Raw genomic sequence first — 15823 nt, 5'->3', positions numbered from 1 at the left:
ATATTTTCCAAATGTGTGTACAGGCCTAAAATTCTAAAGTGAGCCAGAATTCATCTACATACATAGTATCAATGATCTTGAGAGGCAGAAGTATTGATATTCTTAGAAATCCATATCCAGCATAAATAACTTTACCTATAAGGATTAAGAGTTCAAAGTATTTCCTCTTTTTTGCACAGCCATTTGATTATATAAATACTTACCAATAAGGAAAAAAATATAAACAGTACAGCCAAGAACACATTAACTATCCAAATGAACAAGCTCACCTTGCCTTTGAGGTTATGTTTCTTTATAGAGCACAGCTGAAAAATCTCCAGTTCCATTTAGGAACCATGATTTGTTGCATTTTGAATCCTAAACTACTCTGGTACATAATTACTACCAACTATAAAAGCTCATTTTTAACAAGTTTATCCAATCAAAAGTTTAAGACAAAAATGAAGAGAAAGAAAATTTACAAATAAGGTAGCCAAATGTATCATCAAATAGTATATGGGATCTTCAGCAAGTTCATAGAACAATGCAAACTATGAAAATAATATGCATGGATTTCATATATTTTTGTACCAACAGAATCTTATGTTTTAATTCTAGTTTGCCATAAACATTTCTGAGTAGCCCTGACTCTGCCAACAGTGTTGGATGGTGTGTTGGACAGAAGCAGGAGCTATTAAGGGGCTATGTTCCCACAGATGTTAATTATCTCCTGTTCTTTCATATTATGCACGTAACACACGAGACAGTGTTTATAAATCTGGGATTAAGTGTAACTAAACATCTCTGACTGCCTCTGGACTCAACTGTCCCCTATTCTCATCATTTTTCAAGATGGGCCTCCTTCTACCTACACCTGCTGTCCACACCCAACAATTTCAATACTCTCACTAAATCTAAGACAATGCTAAGGTTTGTATAGGAAAAAAAAAACCAGAATCATATACTCCAGGTGATACTAAACTAAATATTGTTGTCTAAAAAGGAGAATTACAGACATAGAGTTTTTTATTTGTTTTTTTTTTTCCCTGTGCTACAGAGCTTTGAAGGTTTCCTGAGTTGAGAAATTTTGAGTTGCCTAAAAATAATTGGACAAGTAGAACAATACTCTAAGTAGATTTCTGTTTTTCTTTTTTAAAATAGAAATTATATTTTAAAAATTGGAATAAAGTTTTATAAAAGTAACAATAAAACAAGAATTAGACCCAAATCTTTGTTTTTATTGCCAGTATTCAGGGAATTATAGTAGAAAACTAGTGGTTTACAAGTACACCAGTCATTGAAACAATATATATACATTGCCTGAATAAATGAAAAAAAAAAATGAACATTCTGATTCATGCTATCAGGTTCTTGTGAACATAACTGTGATCCACAGTACCAAAGCCAGATAAACTCTGGAAAGTCAATCAAAGCAAGTTTCCAAACTGAGGACGAGATGCCTGATGGTGACAGACTATCTTATTCAAGAGATTCTCCACAAAAATGAGGAAAAGGAAGAGATAAGTGACTGATGACACTGAACAAGAAAGAAACGGGCACTAAATGCCTAACAGTGGCAGAAGAGACATGGGCAAATTACAAAGTACGGAGTTCTCAAGTGCAAAGCCCATGAAAAATAAGTTTTTTATTCTTTTGTCAACATGGTAACCAAAACATTACTTCCAATATCAGCTAAGAGGGCTCAGTTCCACCAAACACTTCTACTCTTCCTTCACTACTTTAACTCACACCTTTTCTTTTTTTCTGAAAGGCAACTGTTTCAAATGAGGAATGAATTTTTGTTTTCTGGATATAAATGGATCACTCTACTCCGAAGAGCAATGATGGCCTGAGAGAGTCCTATTCATAAAAATAGGTAAAATTTTGAAAGAGCTCCAATTTCTTGGAACTATACAGTACTATATATTTCATCATGATCAAATAGCCATCTTACACTAAAAGTCAAAAATTAAGAGAAATAACCTCCCGCGAAGTTCCCACAGCTGGTTGGGAAATACCAAGGTAATTCAAAGCCCCAGTTGGTTCAACTGCAAAGCCTACGTCATCCTCCATCATATGTCACTGTCTTGCCCATAATCTAAACACAAGTGATGACAACAGAGTAACTCCAAAAACCAGGCACACTCTGGCGAGCATGTGCTTTTGCTAGCATCAATGGTTTCTAGGAGCAGTAAAGTTTTCTTAGCCTTTGGCTATCTGTTAGCAGGGGAAAAAAAAATGAATTGACTTTCTGGTATCCCTGCAGCAAGTCTGGCTTCTTAATACAATCAACACATCCTTATAATCAAACTACCACTAAGAATAAAATGCATTTTTAAATGAGTAAAAGGCTATAAATAAACTAACTTGGAATTTTAACCAAAATTTAATTTGTTCTAAGTTCTTTAGCAGAAATTTTCATAAGTATCAGACATACCAAACTTAAAAACAAAAATCCCACACAATTACTCAAAGCAACATTCAAAATAATTTAGTAACAACTGAGCAATAACCCTAAAAACACAACTATGAAATCAGTTAAATTGTTTTAACATGCATTTTAATTAATAAGCCCCCTTTTTTTTTTTTTTTTTTACCTGCACTGTTTTTAACTGTTGGGTCTGTAACACAGAGGGCTGAGTTGTAGTATTAATCAGTTGACTTCCTGGGGTCAGTGCTGAGACACCAATGACAGGTTTCACCTCTGGCCTCCCTCCAATGGTAACTACTTTAATTTGCTGCGGTGGTAACTTAGCATCTCCTGACTGGGCCTGAGTTGTAACTTTCTGAGCCTGGGGTAGTTGGCTATGGGGTAGTGCTAAAACAATTGGTGAACCAGACTTGCCCAAAGTTGTTAAAATTAACTTCTGTCCATCTGGTTTAAGGGTCTGATTGCCAAGTTTAAGATCAGATGTCTGTGATACTTTGTTTAAAATAATCTGATTGGCTGATATAGTCACAGGAGTCTGAGCACCAAGTTTTTGAAGGCCACTTGGAAAAGCTGGTTTCACTGTGGTATTAGAATCTGCTTTAGTAATTGTGGTATTCACTGCAACTTGGTTAGTGTGGTTACTGTACACTGTGATTGGTTCCGTGGAAATGGGCGTGGCTGTAGATTCGCCAGTAGAATTTATGTTGACAATTTCTTCCAGTTCTGTCTCCATGGGAATTGGGGATGAAACAATAACAGCCTCAATACTATCATCATCCACTAAAGTTATACCAGTGTCCATTATCTCCTCTGGAAGCAAACTATTCACCTCAGCTGGCACCACCTCCATGATCGTTCTCCTGCTAGAAAGTTGATCAGGTGCTGCAATGAAAGTTGAAAAATGAATAAGTTACTAGGTTTCAAACCAGATTTAAGAAAAAGAAATTCAAAGCAAAATGCAAATGACAAAATAGCTTTTTTTACATTGATGCATAACTGAATAAATCATTTTCATATATCCTCAACCTTCAAGAATCTGAAATTCAAGTCCTATGGGACACAGAAGTAGAAGCACACATTCTTTTATTCACTATATCTCAGTCCAGAAGAAATTCCACGCTTAGGCAACACTAAGTCACATAATCACACAAACCACCTTTCCAATTCCTTCTCATAAAACTTTTCCATCTTTGATGTGCCTGATCATCTTATTTCTTTCCAGTTTTTCTTCCCCATTTATTGACCAACTTTTTTTTTTTTTTTTTTTTTTTTTTTTTTTTTGACAGGCAGAGTGGACAGTGAGAGAGAGAGAGACAGAGAGAAAGGTCTTCCTTTGCCGTTGGTTCACCCTCCAATGGCCGCCGCGGCCAGCGCGATGCGGCCGGCGCACCGCGCTGATCCGATGGCAGGAGCCAGGAGCCAGGTGCTTTTCCTGGTCTCCCATGGGGTGCAGGGCCCAAGCACCTGGGCCATCCTCCACTGCACTCCCGGGCCACAGCAGAGGGCTGGCCTGGAAGAGGGGCAACCGGGACAGAATCCGGCGCCCCGACCGGGACTGGAACCCGGTGTGCCGGCGCCGCTAGGCGGAGGATTAGCCTAGTGAGCCGCGGCGCCGGCCCTATTGACCAACTTTAAAACTGCTGATTCATACAAGAAAATAAGGCTTTAAATTAACTTATTTGACAGTATCTTCAAACCATTAGTGAGCTAGGTCTCAAAATGAAGGTCCTATACCATTTATTAAAATCCATTCAATACCTAAAGTAATGTTAAAGCAGTTTCTAGAGTAACCCATCTCAGGAAACGCAGATCAAATAGCCTATTTGGCCCAAGTTTGATGAATTATCTTCATACCAAGGAAATTTTTATTTGGAAAGAAGATTCTGAAATCTTCCTTAGCCATTTAAAATATCAAAAAGGGATCGATCCACTGAAGAGGTATAGAGTCGGTCTCCATAAAGAAAAGAAATAGTACCAATAAGAAAACAATTATGGACAAATCAGAGGTGTGATGATTTTGGCCAAAAGTCAAACAGAACTTCCAATAAAACAATCAGTTCTATTATCTTCATGGACCCAAGACAGCATATCCTGTTTGTGATAGACTAAATAGCAATAAGCTATTTACCCAGAAAATATCAAAGATCCATATGAACCTAATCAATAACTCTTCCTTTTCTTCTCCTTTTGAAAATATAAAAACAATACCCATTCCAAGATTAAGAGGGGTTCAAGTGGAAAATTATACTTATTAGCACTGGCAAATACTACTACTCTACCAAAATAAACCACCACTGAGCACTGATAGTGATGACATAACTTATCCTCACCACAACTCTCAGGTAGGTAACATTATTCTCTTTGTTTTACAGATGAGGAAATTTAGAAAGGTTAAATAATTTTGCCCAAGGACATATAGCCAATGAATGGTAGCACTGACACAAATGCACATTTTTAAGATGCCAAAATTGGCCGGTGCTGTGGCTCACTAGGCTAATCCTCCGCCTTGCGGCGCTGGCACACCGGGTTCTAGTCCCGGTCGCAGCGCTGGATTCTGTCCCGGTTGCCCCTCTTCTAGACCAGCTCTCTGCTGTGGCCAGGGAGTGCAGTGGAGGATGGCCCAAGTACTTGGGTCCTGCACCCCATGGGAGACCAGGAGAAGCACCTGGCTCCTGCCATCAGATCAGCGCGGTGTGCCGGCTGCGGCGGCCATTGGAGGGTAAACCAACGGCAAAAGGAAGACCTTTCTCTCTGTCTCTCTCTCTCACTGTCCACTCTGCCTGTCAAAAAAAAAAAAAAAAAAAAAAAAAAAAGCCAAAATTATTAACTTTAATCACAACATTGCCTTAAATTTTTACCACTATTTTTTTTTTTGGACTGGCAGAGTTAGACTATTGTTTTAAAATGGAAAAAAAAAAAGTCTATTCCTTTACAGCCAATCCTCCATCTCAAAATGCCAATCCACGCAACTACTCATCTGTTCGAAAACTATGAATTAGTTTTGCGGCTAGTGCCGCAGCTCACTAGGCTAATCCTCCACCTGCGGTGCCAGCACACCGGGTTCTAGTCACAGTTGGGGCACCGGTTCTGTCCCGGTTGCTCCTCTTCCGGTCCAGCTCTCTGCTGTGGCCCGGGAAGGCAGTGGAAGATGGCCCAGGTCCTTGGGCCCTGCACCCACATGGGAGACCAGGAGGAAGCACCTGGCTCCTGGCTTCGGATCGGTGCAGCGCGACAGCCATGGCAGCCATTAGGGAAGTGAACCAACGGAAAGAAGACCTTTCTCTCTCTCTCTCTCTCTCTCTCACTGTTTAACTCTGCCTGTCAAAAAAATAAAAATAAATAAAAAAAATTTAAAAAATGAATTAGTTTTGCCTTTTTGCTCATTCTAAAACTTCATATAAATGATGTGCAGATGCTACCCAATTTATGATGGCCCATGTCTTGATAAACCCAGTAAACTGAAAATATCATAAATTGAAAATGCACTTGCTATAACTAAAGTTCCAAATATTCCTGCTTAGATACACACCCCACAGAATGGGATGGGCTCTTTCCCCATGATCACTTGGTTGACTAGGAGCTGCAGCTCATTGCCACTAAACAGAATTATAAGAAAATATTGTACTAGATAGCACTAGCCTGGGAGAAACATCAAAACTTAGGCCGGCGCTGCGGCTCACTAGGCTAATCCTCCGCCTGCGGCGCCAGCACCCTGGGTTCTAGTCCTAGTCGGGGCGCCGGATTCTATCCTGGTCACTCCTCTTCCAGTCCAGCTCTCTGCTGGGCCTGGGAGTGCAGTGGAGGATGGCCCAAGTCCTTGGGCCCTGCACCCGCATGGGAGACCAGGAGAAGCACCTGGCTCCGGACTTCGGATCAGCGCAGTGTGCTGGCCACGACAGCCATCGCGGGGTGAACCAGCGGAAAAGGAAGACCTTTCTCTCTGTCTCTCTCACTGTCTAACTCTGCCTGTCAAAAAAAAAAAAAAAGAGAGAAACATCAAAACTCAATACTTGAAATATTGTTTCTATTGAATGAGTATTGTTTTTTCATCACCATAAAGTTGAAAAATCTTAAGTTGAATTTGAACCAATATAAGTTAGGGGCCATCTGTATAATGTATTCATGACAGAAAAGAGTCATAAGGTAAGGTTTTTGTATCAGTATGCTTTTTGAGATTTTTTTAAAAGTTTTATTTGTTTATTTACTTATTTGAAAGGTAGAAAGAGAGAGAGAGAGAAATGGAGATCTTTCATCTGCTAGTTCATTTCCCAAATGGCTGCAACAGTAAGAGCTAGGCCAGGCGGAAGCCAGGAGCCCAGAACGCAATCCAGATCTCCCATGTGGGTGGTAGCAGCAGAGGTAAGTACTTGAGCCGTATCTGCTGCCTCCCAGGTGCATTAGTGGAAAGCCGGATCACAAGTGGAGGAGGGACTTGATCCCAGGCACTTTGATATGGGATGTGGGTGTCCCAAGCAGCAGCTTAATCCACTCTGCCACAATGTCCACCCTCGAGATTTCTTTTTACTGCTACACTTACTAGTATTCTGTTCTCTTTTTTAATTGCTGAGTAACATTCTATTGTATGAATCTATCACAATTTATAAATCCATTCATCTGTCAATGGACACTTGGACTGTTTCCAGTTTCAAGCTACTATGAATAATCCTGCTATGAACATTCCAAGGTTTTGTGTTTTTTTTTTAATCATTTTGTACACCCACCAGCAATGTGTGAGAGAGCTCTAGCTGTTCCACATCCTTGACAATTGGTACTGTCAAGTCTTTTGTCGGTCTTTTTCATTTCAGCCACTCTAGCGGGCTTGAAGAGATATCATACTGTGGTTTTAATTTGCGATTCCCCGATGACTAATGTTGTGGAGTATCTCTATGTGCATACTGTCTATTAGTTTATCTTCTCTTGAAAAGTGTCCACTAAAGTCTTTGGCTTTTTTTTTTTCTTAAATGCTGGGGCTTTGGTGTTCTTAGTGGGTTAGATGAGTTCTATACATATATACTGCAAAATCATCATCATAGTAACTTGTAGCTCGAAGCAATCCCCAGCACCTTGAGACCCCAAAGTACCAGCGCTTCCTTATGTGCTAGTACTTTACTCTTCCTGCTCAGGGGACTCCCCTCTCACCCGTGTGCTGGTCCTTATTCTTCCTCATGCGCTAGCTCTTCCTTATGTGCCTCCTTTTTCTTCCTGCTCAGGAGAATCTCCTCTCACCCTTAAGTACTCACAGTACAGGCACATAGAAACACCAGCCTCAACTACACATTAAGAAACAAAAGTCATAACGCCAGCATGTGACAAAGGGCCCCCCTCACAAAGTCGCAGACATCTGCCCCCCTACCCCCCGGCAAACCTTGCCCGAGTCCATCATCAGTGGATTTGATGCTCAGCCCCAGGGAATGAGGCAGGACGATGACTTGAATGCCTGCATCCTACAGGGCCAGAACATTTTCACCCCCTCCCCTACCTAGAGCTACCCCCAGCATACTCAGAAGCATGGGTTTGGTCTTTGGTCTCTCTTAAGGACAGAGAGCTCTTAAACCCAAGGCCTCAGCCGGCATCACAGCTCACTTGGCTACTCCTTGGCCTGCAGCACCGGCACTCCGGGTTCTAGACCCGGTTGGGGCGCTGGATTCTGTCCGGGTTGCTCCTCTTCCAGTCCAGCTCTCTGCTGTGGCCTGGGAAGGCAGTGGAGGATGGCCCACGTGCTTGGACCCTGCACCCACACAGCACCTGGCTCCTGGCCGTAGCGGCCATTTGGGGGGTGAACCAACAGAAAGGAAGACCTTTCTCTCTGTCTCTCACTAACTCTGCCTGTCAAAAACAAAAACAAAACCCTAGGCCTCATTCATCCTTCTCCTTAAAGTACCTGAGATCATGAAGTGGGGGAGGGAGATAGCGTGGCTCCACTCCAATCAGCAAAGGTTTCCATTTACTTTCAGTTTCAAGGACCCACTCTTGCAGTACAACCAGACTTCTAAAAGCCTTTCAGGTCACTCCTCACTGGACACCCTCACTGCTGACCCCAGTGTTACAGCTTTGAGGGCCCTGACAGCAGTTGTTAGCCATACTGCCTTTCCACAGGGCCCTGGACTCCAAAGCACCACTCAGGTGCCTCACTGTTACCCTACCTCTCTCTCAGCTAGGCCACTAAGTGCTCCACAACGAGTGAACAGTGCAAGGCTCTCAGTCCTCCGTCACCCCTGCCCTTGCCCAACACCTGGGTGAGACCACTCACCCTGAGATGCCAGGGGGTCTTTCCACCGTCCCCGACCTTATCCATCCTCATGCAGAAAGCCATGTTTCTTTCAGCACTCCATCCTCAGAGCCAAAATTGTCAGGGACTGCGAGGGCTCTGAGGTGTGATACCCTCCTTGCAAGCCAATAAAGTAACCGGTGGATCCTGGCAGAAGATACAGCAGTCCTGAGTCAGAGAAAAAGACTTTTTACTCACAGCAAGGAACATGCGAGAAGCCGTGTCTCCACAGCCCTGAGTTCCACAGGGCAGAAGGCATGCAGTGGCCCAGGTAAATGTTACAAATGCCAGGAGAGCATCGTGACTGAGGACCCCAGAGCTGAGAGAACGCCAATCTTTCCTAACAGGTTGCAACAAATCTTCTCTGTACCCTCCGACAGGCATCTACTCTCCTGTAAGCACGGAGAGCTTCCGTGGGAGGCGCTAGCTTCTCCATCTGTGGCTGTTTACTACACAAACACCCTTGAATAGATCATTTAAAACATAAGAGCTCAGGGCCTAGCACTGTGGCACAGCAGTTTAAGCCACCGTCTTTGACACTGGCATCCCATGTGGGCACTGGTTTGAGTCCCGGCTACTCTACTTCTTCCTGATTCAGCTCCCTGCTAATGCACCTGGGAAAGCAGAAGAGGATGGTCCAAGTGCTGGGCCCATGCACCCATGTGGCAGACCCACATGGAGTTCCTGGCTCCTGGCTTCAGCCTGGCCCAGCCATGGCTGTTTGTGGCCACCTGGGAAGTGAACCAATGGAAGAAGACCCCCCTCTCCATTCCACTGTGTCACTTTCAAATAAATCTTTTTTTTTTTTTTTTTACCACTTTACTTTCAAAAGTGCAAAAAGTTTGTGGAAGTTGGAATTAAGATACTTTCTTTGGAGCAAAAAAATCTGAAATCCACACATAGTTTTTCATAGCACTCATTTTCCATGAACTTCTTGAAAAGCCCTGGGTATCTCTTACTTGTCTTTCTCTGCAATGTTGCATACTTCAAGTGCATGTACATATTTTGCTAAATTTGCCCCTAAGTATTTCACATTTTTTATGCTATTATATATTGCCTTTTTTTTTTTCATTTCCCTACTTATTACCAATATACAGAAGTGCAGGTGATTTTTCTATAGTGTCTGTGTATCCTATAACTAACTAAACTTATTACTTCTAGTTTTTCAACATAGATTCCTTAAGATTTTCAAAAAAGACAATCTATTTTGTCTACAAGTAACACCTGCATTTCTTCCTTTCTTTTGTCTGGCTATCTGTGGCTTGCTGGGACCGCCAGTAAGACACTGACTCAAAGTGGGGAAAGCCCACATCCTTGCCTGGCTCCTAATCTTATCTGTTGGCCGTAGGTTTTTCCATAGATTTCCTTTACTAGGCTGAGGAAATATACTTCTATTCCTAGTTGGCGGAGACTTTTAAAAAATCATAAATATTGGGGCCAGCATTGTGGCGTAGCAGGTTAAGCTGCTACTTGCAGTGCTGGCATCCCATACGGGCGCCAGTTCAAGACCCAGCTGCTCCACTTTCGATCTAGCTCTCTGCTGCAGCCTGGGAAAGCAGCAGAAGATGGCCCAAGTCTCTGGGCTCCTGCACCCGCCTGCAAGATCCAGAAAAATCTCCTGGCTTCAGATCGGTGTAGTTCCCACCGTTGCGGCCAACTGGAGAGTAAACCAGAGGATGGAAGACTCTCTCTCTCTCTCTAACTCTTTCAAATAAATAAATAAATCATTTTTAAAGAAATCATAAATATTGGGGCCTGTGTCATGGACAATAGGTTAACCCTCTGCCTGCGGGGCTGGCATCCCATATAGGCGCTGGTTTGAGTCTCTGCTTCTCCTCTTCCGACCCAGCTCTCTGCTATGGCCTGGGAAAGCAGTGGAGGATGGCCCAAGTGCTTGGGCCCTTGCACCTGCATGGGAGACCTGGAAGAAGCTCCTGGCTCTTGGCTTTGGATCGGCGCAGCTCTGGCCATTTCGGCCAGTTGGGGAGTGAACCAGTGGATGGAAGACCTCTCTCTCTCTCTCTCTCTGCCTCTCCTCTCTTTGTTTAACTCTGACTTTCAAATAAATCTTAAAAAAAGAAGTATATTTTTCTACATTTTTAAATGGTTGGGAAGGTGGGCATGGGAGGATCAGTATGTGGTAAACTTATATAGTCTCCTAAGCTTAACATATGCTATCCGACCCTGCAGAAAAAGTTTGTCAACCTCTGGCTTAGATTACTTATTCTAAGCTTTTCCCTTTTTCTACAGTAATCTTTTAATAGAAAAAAAAAATTCCCTCCAGAGCTGCTAGATGATTTTTATTCATTTCTGTGAATTTTTAAAAAATATTTTATTTATTTATTTATTTTAGAGGTAGAGTTATAGACAGAGAGAAGGAGAGACAGAAGGGTCTTCTATCCACTGGTTCACTCCCCAAATGGCTGCAATGGCCAGAGCTGAGCTGATTTGAAACCAGGAGCCAGGAGCTTCCGCCAGGTCTCCACGTGGGTGCAGGGGCCCAAGCACTTGGGCCATCTTCTATTGCTTTCCCAGGCCATAACAAAGAACTGGATTGGAGGAGGAGCAGTTGGGACTAGAACCGGCACCCATATGGAATGTTGGTGCTGCAGGCAGAGGCTTAGCCCAGTATGCCCCAATATCAGTGATTTTTTAAAAAATATTTATTTGAAAGAGAAAGAGAGAGAAGAGAGGAAGAGAGGGAAAGTGAGGGGAGAGAGAGAGAATATCTTCCATGAGCTGGTTCACTCTTCAAATGGTTGCAATGGCTCAGGTTGGGCCAGGCCAAAGCCAGAAACTACATCTGGGTTTCCTTCATGGCGAGGCAGGGGTCCAAGCACCTGGCCATCATCTGCTGCCTTCCCAGGAACATCAGCAGGAAGCTAACACGAAGCACAGAGCTGAGACTCGAAATGGTGCTTCTATATGGGATGTAGAGGTACAAACAGCAGCTTAACCTGCTGTGCAACGATGCCAGGCCCTCGATACGTTTTTATCAGCACTCACTTCAAATGTTTTTTAATATTCCTTGTGATTTCATCTTTGTGCTAATTCCCAAGTATTTGGAGATTTTTCTAGCTATCATTATTAATTTGTAATTAATTCTATTATTGTCAGAGAACATGCTACTCTGTAACATTTCTATCACTTGAAATTAGAGATGTATTTTATGACTCAGAATACAGTCCATCTTTTCAAGGGGACACTCCACGTGCACTCAAAAAGAACACGTATTCTGCATTTGCTGAGGGTAGTATTCTATAAATGTCAATTAGGTCAAGTCGGTTGATAATGTCACTCAGCTCTTTGATATCCTCACTGAATTTTTACTGTTCTGTCAACTACTGAGACAGTATGCTATAACCCCCAGCTTTGGTGGTGGATTTGCCTATTGCTCTTTTGTGCATTTCGGCTTTATGTTTTGAAGTTCTGTAATTAGAAGAACAAGTGTTTTCAAACTGTTAGGATGAGGAGCTCCAGGAGTAGGGGTCTCCTGTGAACCAGGGGCAAAGCTCGAACTTGTAAGGAGAAAAGGGCTGACTGCGAGCCTGTGCAGAGCCCCAGCACAAGCACAACCCAGGACGCCCCGCAGGCCCTGAGCAGAGAGGACTGTGTGCTGGTCAGGCGCCCTTATCTGTTTCAATCAGGGTCACACGCAGGGCATGGTGGCCAATGCTAAAAAAACTCTCAAAAGGAACTGATGGGCATGGCAGAAAAAGGGTTTGGCACCTACTGCCATGAATCATCATCCTAATTTTATCCCATAGAGGAATGGAAGCTATGTACCAGCACATGCGACCTCATCATGGCTGAGTCGAGGACCACTCCGAGGAAAGGGAGGGTCTTCACAGAACAAAGAGCAGACGAGCCTCCGTCCACCACCCCTTGGGACGGCTTATTTGCGAGCTATGTGTGAGAGCAAGACTCCACCACTCCAGGATGGACAAGGCATCCCACATGCTTCCAGTATTTTCAGTTCATCAAATAAATAGAATTAAAGGCAAAATACATTCTTGGAAGCTGTTATGCCCAGTTCAGTTGTCCCCAAAGACCACCAAGGAGCCGATACCGCTGTAAAGCACACGAGAGCTTTATTGCAGGTCCGGGCCTGGACTCTCAGTCACACCGACGCAGCGGGTCTGAATTGAGAGCCCCGACCCTTCAGTGAACAGGATTTTTATAGGGTTTTCAGAGACATTCTATACATCATGGTACCATTTAGCAAATCATCTCATCCCGCGGGAAATTCAAAGGACATCTCTTAGAACTGATTAGTGCATCCAGTGGCGGGAATGGACCTACTAAAGATGGCTGGATGGCTTTGGGGTTGATGCCTTCTGAATTGATTGGTTGAAGCATAGGGTCCGAGCTGCTGGGGTGTACGTGCCCAACTGCAGGGTCTCAGGAAGCTATTAATGACCTTATCTGTTATCTGCTAATCGGCTGTTGCTAGGAGAGTTTATTGCAAGGGGAGTTCATTTATTTACTTTTAGGAGCTTCTGGCTTAGGGTTCAGGACCTGGTCAGGCCCAAGTTACAAGATGGAGGCCTAATTAAAAATAGTTACACCTTGATCCAGGCTCAGGTCTCACAGAAGCCAGCGCTTTTTTCCTCCTCACAGTCGAGCATGGCTAAATGGTTTAAGTCCAATGAGAGGGAAGGGGCCACTGATTTCATAAAGTCACATGATTTCTAAATGTCTTAAACGTATTAAACGACCTATCTACCACAGTACCCCTGCCCTCATCTCTACTGCTCCAGGGAATCCAACCTATTCACCTGGTTTCTCCATCACTGTATCTATCACACTCAGAAAGTTTTATTTGTTAATAGCCTGATCATCCCTCCCCCATTTCTTCAGACTAAAAGCTACATGAGGACAGGGACTGACTGCCTTCATCTCCACTGTACCTTGATCCCCAGTGCCTGGAACACAGCCAGTGAACACTCTCTCACCATCAATCTGAGGAGTGCCTAATTCAGTCATGGAGAAGGGGTAGCTCGCCGAAAACTCCAGACTTATTTACGCTGGGCTTTGAAAATAACTGCGGTCTATCTCAGTGGGATAGATTTACAAAATGTTCCAGGACTTAACACACTTGAAATAAATTAATAAACCCAAATCCCCATAAGGTCCACTAACAAGCTGAGAAACTCCTTTCAAATAAGTTTTTAAATACTCACATTCAGTTCTTAACCAATATCCTCTGCAACTGCATTATATCCTAAAATCTACCAGATTCTCTTAGTTTTTACTTAGCCTATGATGCTTATCAGTCATTTCATTAATACCTACTTACTGCTTCCCAGCTTTGTGGAGGGCAGGGGAATTAATGAAAGACCCTTCCCTGAAAGAAATCAGATGAGCAGCAGGATCTCAGCTGGGCCCTGGGAGAGCTACCCACATCTCAGGGCTGCCTTGGCCTAGAGGCAGGAAGATCAACTCTAAGGCTTTGACAGTAAATAGACCAAAATGGAAGGTCTGACAATGACAAAGAAGTAAATTAAATATAAATTTAAAAAGAATACAAGATAGAGATGACAAATGCTCTATGCTTTTACATTTTTAAAACCGTTTTTAATAGAATATTACCATTGCAAAAACAGTTATTTTCAGTTTCAGGAAGAGAATAATCTAGGTGAACAAATGTTTTCATTCTTGCACATAATATAAAGGGCTAACCTACAACTATATTACAGACAAATGAATAATCTGTGAGATGTCAGAAGTAATCAGTGTTGAAGGACTAGGCTTTTGTACCTAAAGTTTACCCCAAGCACTACCTAGTTAACTACAGTTTAGCTTTTTTTTTAAGATTTATTTATTAATTTATTTGAAGGGCAGAGTTACACAGAAAGAGGAGAGGCAGAGAGAGAGAGAGAGAAAGAGAGAGAGAGAGGCCTTCCATCCACTGGTTCACTTCCCACTGGGCTGCAACAGCTGAAGCTGTGCCAATCCGCAGCCAGGAGCCAGGAGCTTCTTCCAGGTCTCCCACACAAATACAGGTACCCAAGGACTTGGGCCATCTTCTACTGCTTTCCCAGGCCATAGCAGAGAGCTGGATCAGAAGTAGGGCAGCCGAGACTTGAACTGATGCCCATATGGGATGCCTGCCCTATGGGCAACGGCTTTACCCGCTACACCACAGCGCCTGCCCCAATTTTAGCTTTGATTTCTAAAATCAAACATCAGAAATTCAAACACTAAGCACAAAACCACATTTCTCAAACTAAACTGGCATCAATGGGCTGTAAGCCATGAATTCTGGTAAAGTTTTGAAAAATTTGCATTTGGGGGCCAGCTCAGTGGCACAGCGGGTAAAGCCGCCACTTGCAGTTCCAGCATCCCATACCCCATTTCCAGTCCAGCTCTCTGCTATGGCCTGGGAGAGCAGCAGAAGATGGCCCAAGTGCTTGGGTCCCTGCACACACGTTGGGTACCTGGAAGAACCTCCTGGTTCCTGGCTCTGGATTGGCTCAGCTCTATTCATCGCGACCATTTGGGGAGTGAACTAGTGGATGAAAGACCTCTCTCTCTCTCTGCCTCTCCTTCTCTCTCAGCATGACTCTGACTTTCAAATAAATAAATAATCTTAAAAAAGATTTGCATTTTAATTTCTGTAGTATATATTTTTAAGTATATTCTGGATCATTTGGATAATCATCTCATCTACAAAAATCTAGGGTATGAGAATTAGGGTGGACTAAAGAACACGACACAGAAAGGACTTCCAAAGTAAGTGACATGTTTATGTCAAGTGAAAGCCAAACCATTTAGCGTGTGGTTTAAGGAGAGATGCTCCACAGCATGCGAGCACAGGAAAGTGGTGTAGGAACTGAGTCATCCTACGGTGTGTAGCACCTGGAAAACTGCACATCTGTGTGCCAAGAAGACAACAGAACAGTCACTATGCAAAGAAAGACTTAGTTTCACAAAACAGCATCATCTATCACCTCGCATTTAATTTGTTCTACTGGTTTTATAGTCTCATTTATATTTCACTTATAAATATTTTTGCTTTATACTTGGTTATATATATATATATGAATTAAATATTTTAATAAAATAATTTAGGTCAATAGGGGATTCACAATACTTTTTCCTTTAAAAGGGAACTGTGGCCGGCGCCGCGGCTCACTAGGCTA

At 42.9% G+C, this 15823-nt stretch overlaps 1 protein-coding gene across 28 annotated transcripts in view; it reads right to left on the bottom strand.

The window, feature by feature from the left end:
• LIN54 (lin-54 DREAM MuvB core complex component) overlaps positions 1–15823 on the bottom strand; it is a 102954-nt gene that overhangs the window by 60492 nt on the left and 26639 nt on the right. For 15 of the 28 annotated variants that reach the window (XM_070047949.1, XM_070047953.1, XM_051819626.2 and 12 more), the window contains exon 2: positions 2577–3292. In XM_070047949.1, coding sequence (XP_069904050.1) covers positions 2577–3260 — 684 coding nt within the window. In that variant the 5' untranslated portion in view covers positions 3261–3292. Of the gene's footprint in view, positions 1–2576; positions 3293–8660; positions 8847–15823 lie in introns of those variants that run through there. The other 13 variants (XM_070047958.1, XM_051819627.2, XM_070047956.1 and 10 more) reach the window with 4 other exon arrangements.

The sequence above is a fragment of the Oryctolagus cuniculus genome, chromosome 8 (genome assembly GCF_964237555.1).
Source record: "Oryctolagus cuniculus chromosome 8, mOryCun1.1, whole genome shotgun sequence".
Classification (NCBI taxonomy): Eukaryota; Metazoa; Chordata; class Mammalia; order Lagomorpha; family Leporidae; genus Oryctolagus; species Oryctolagus cuniculus.
The sequence above is the reverse complement of the archived record's forward strand: the minus strand, read 5'-3'. Positions and strand labels throughout refer to the sequence as shown.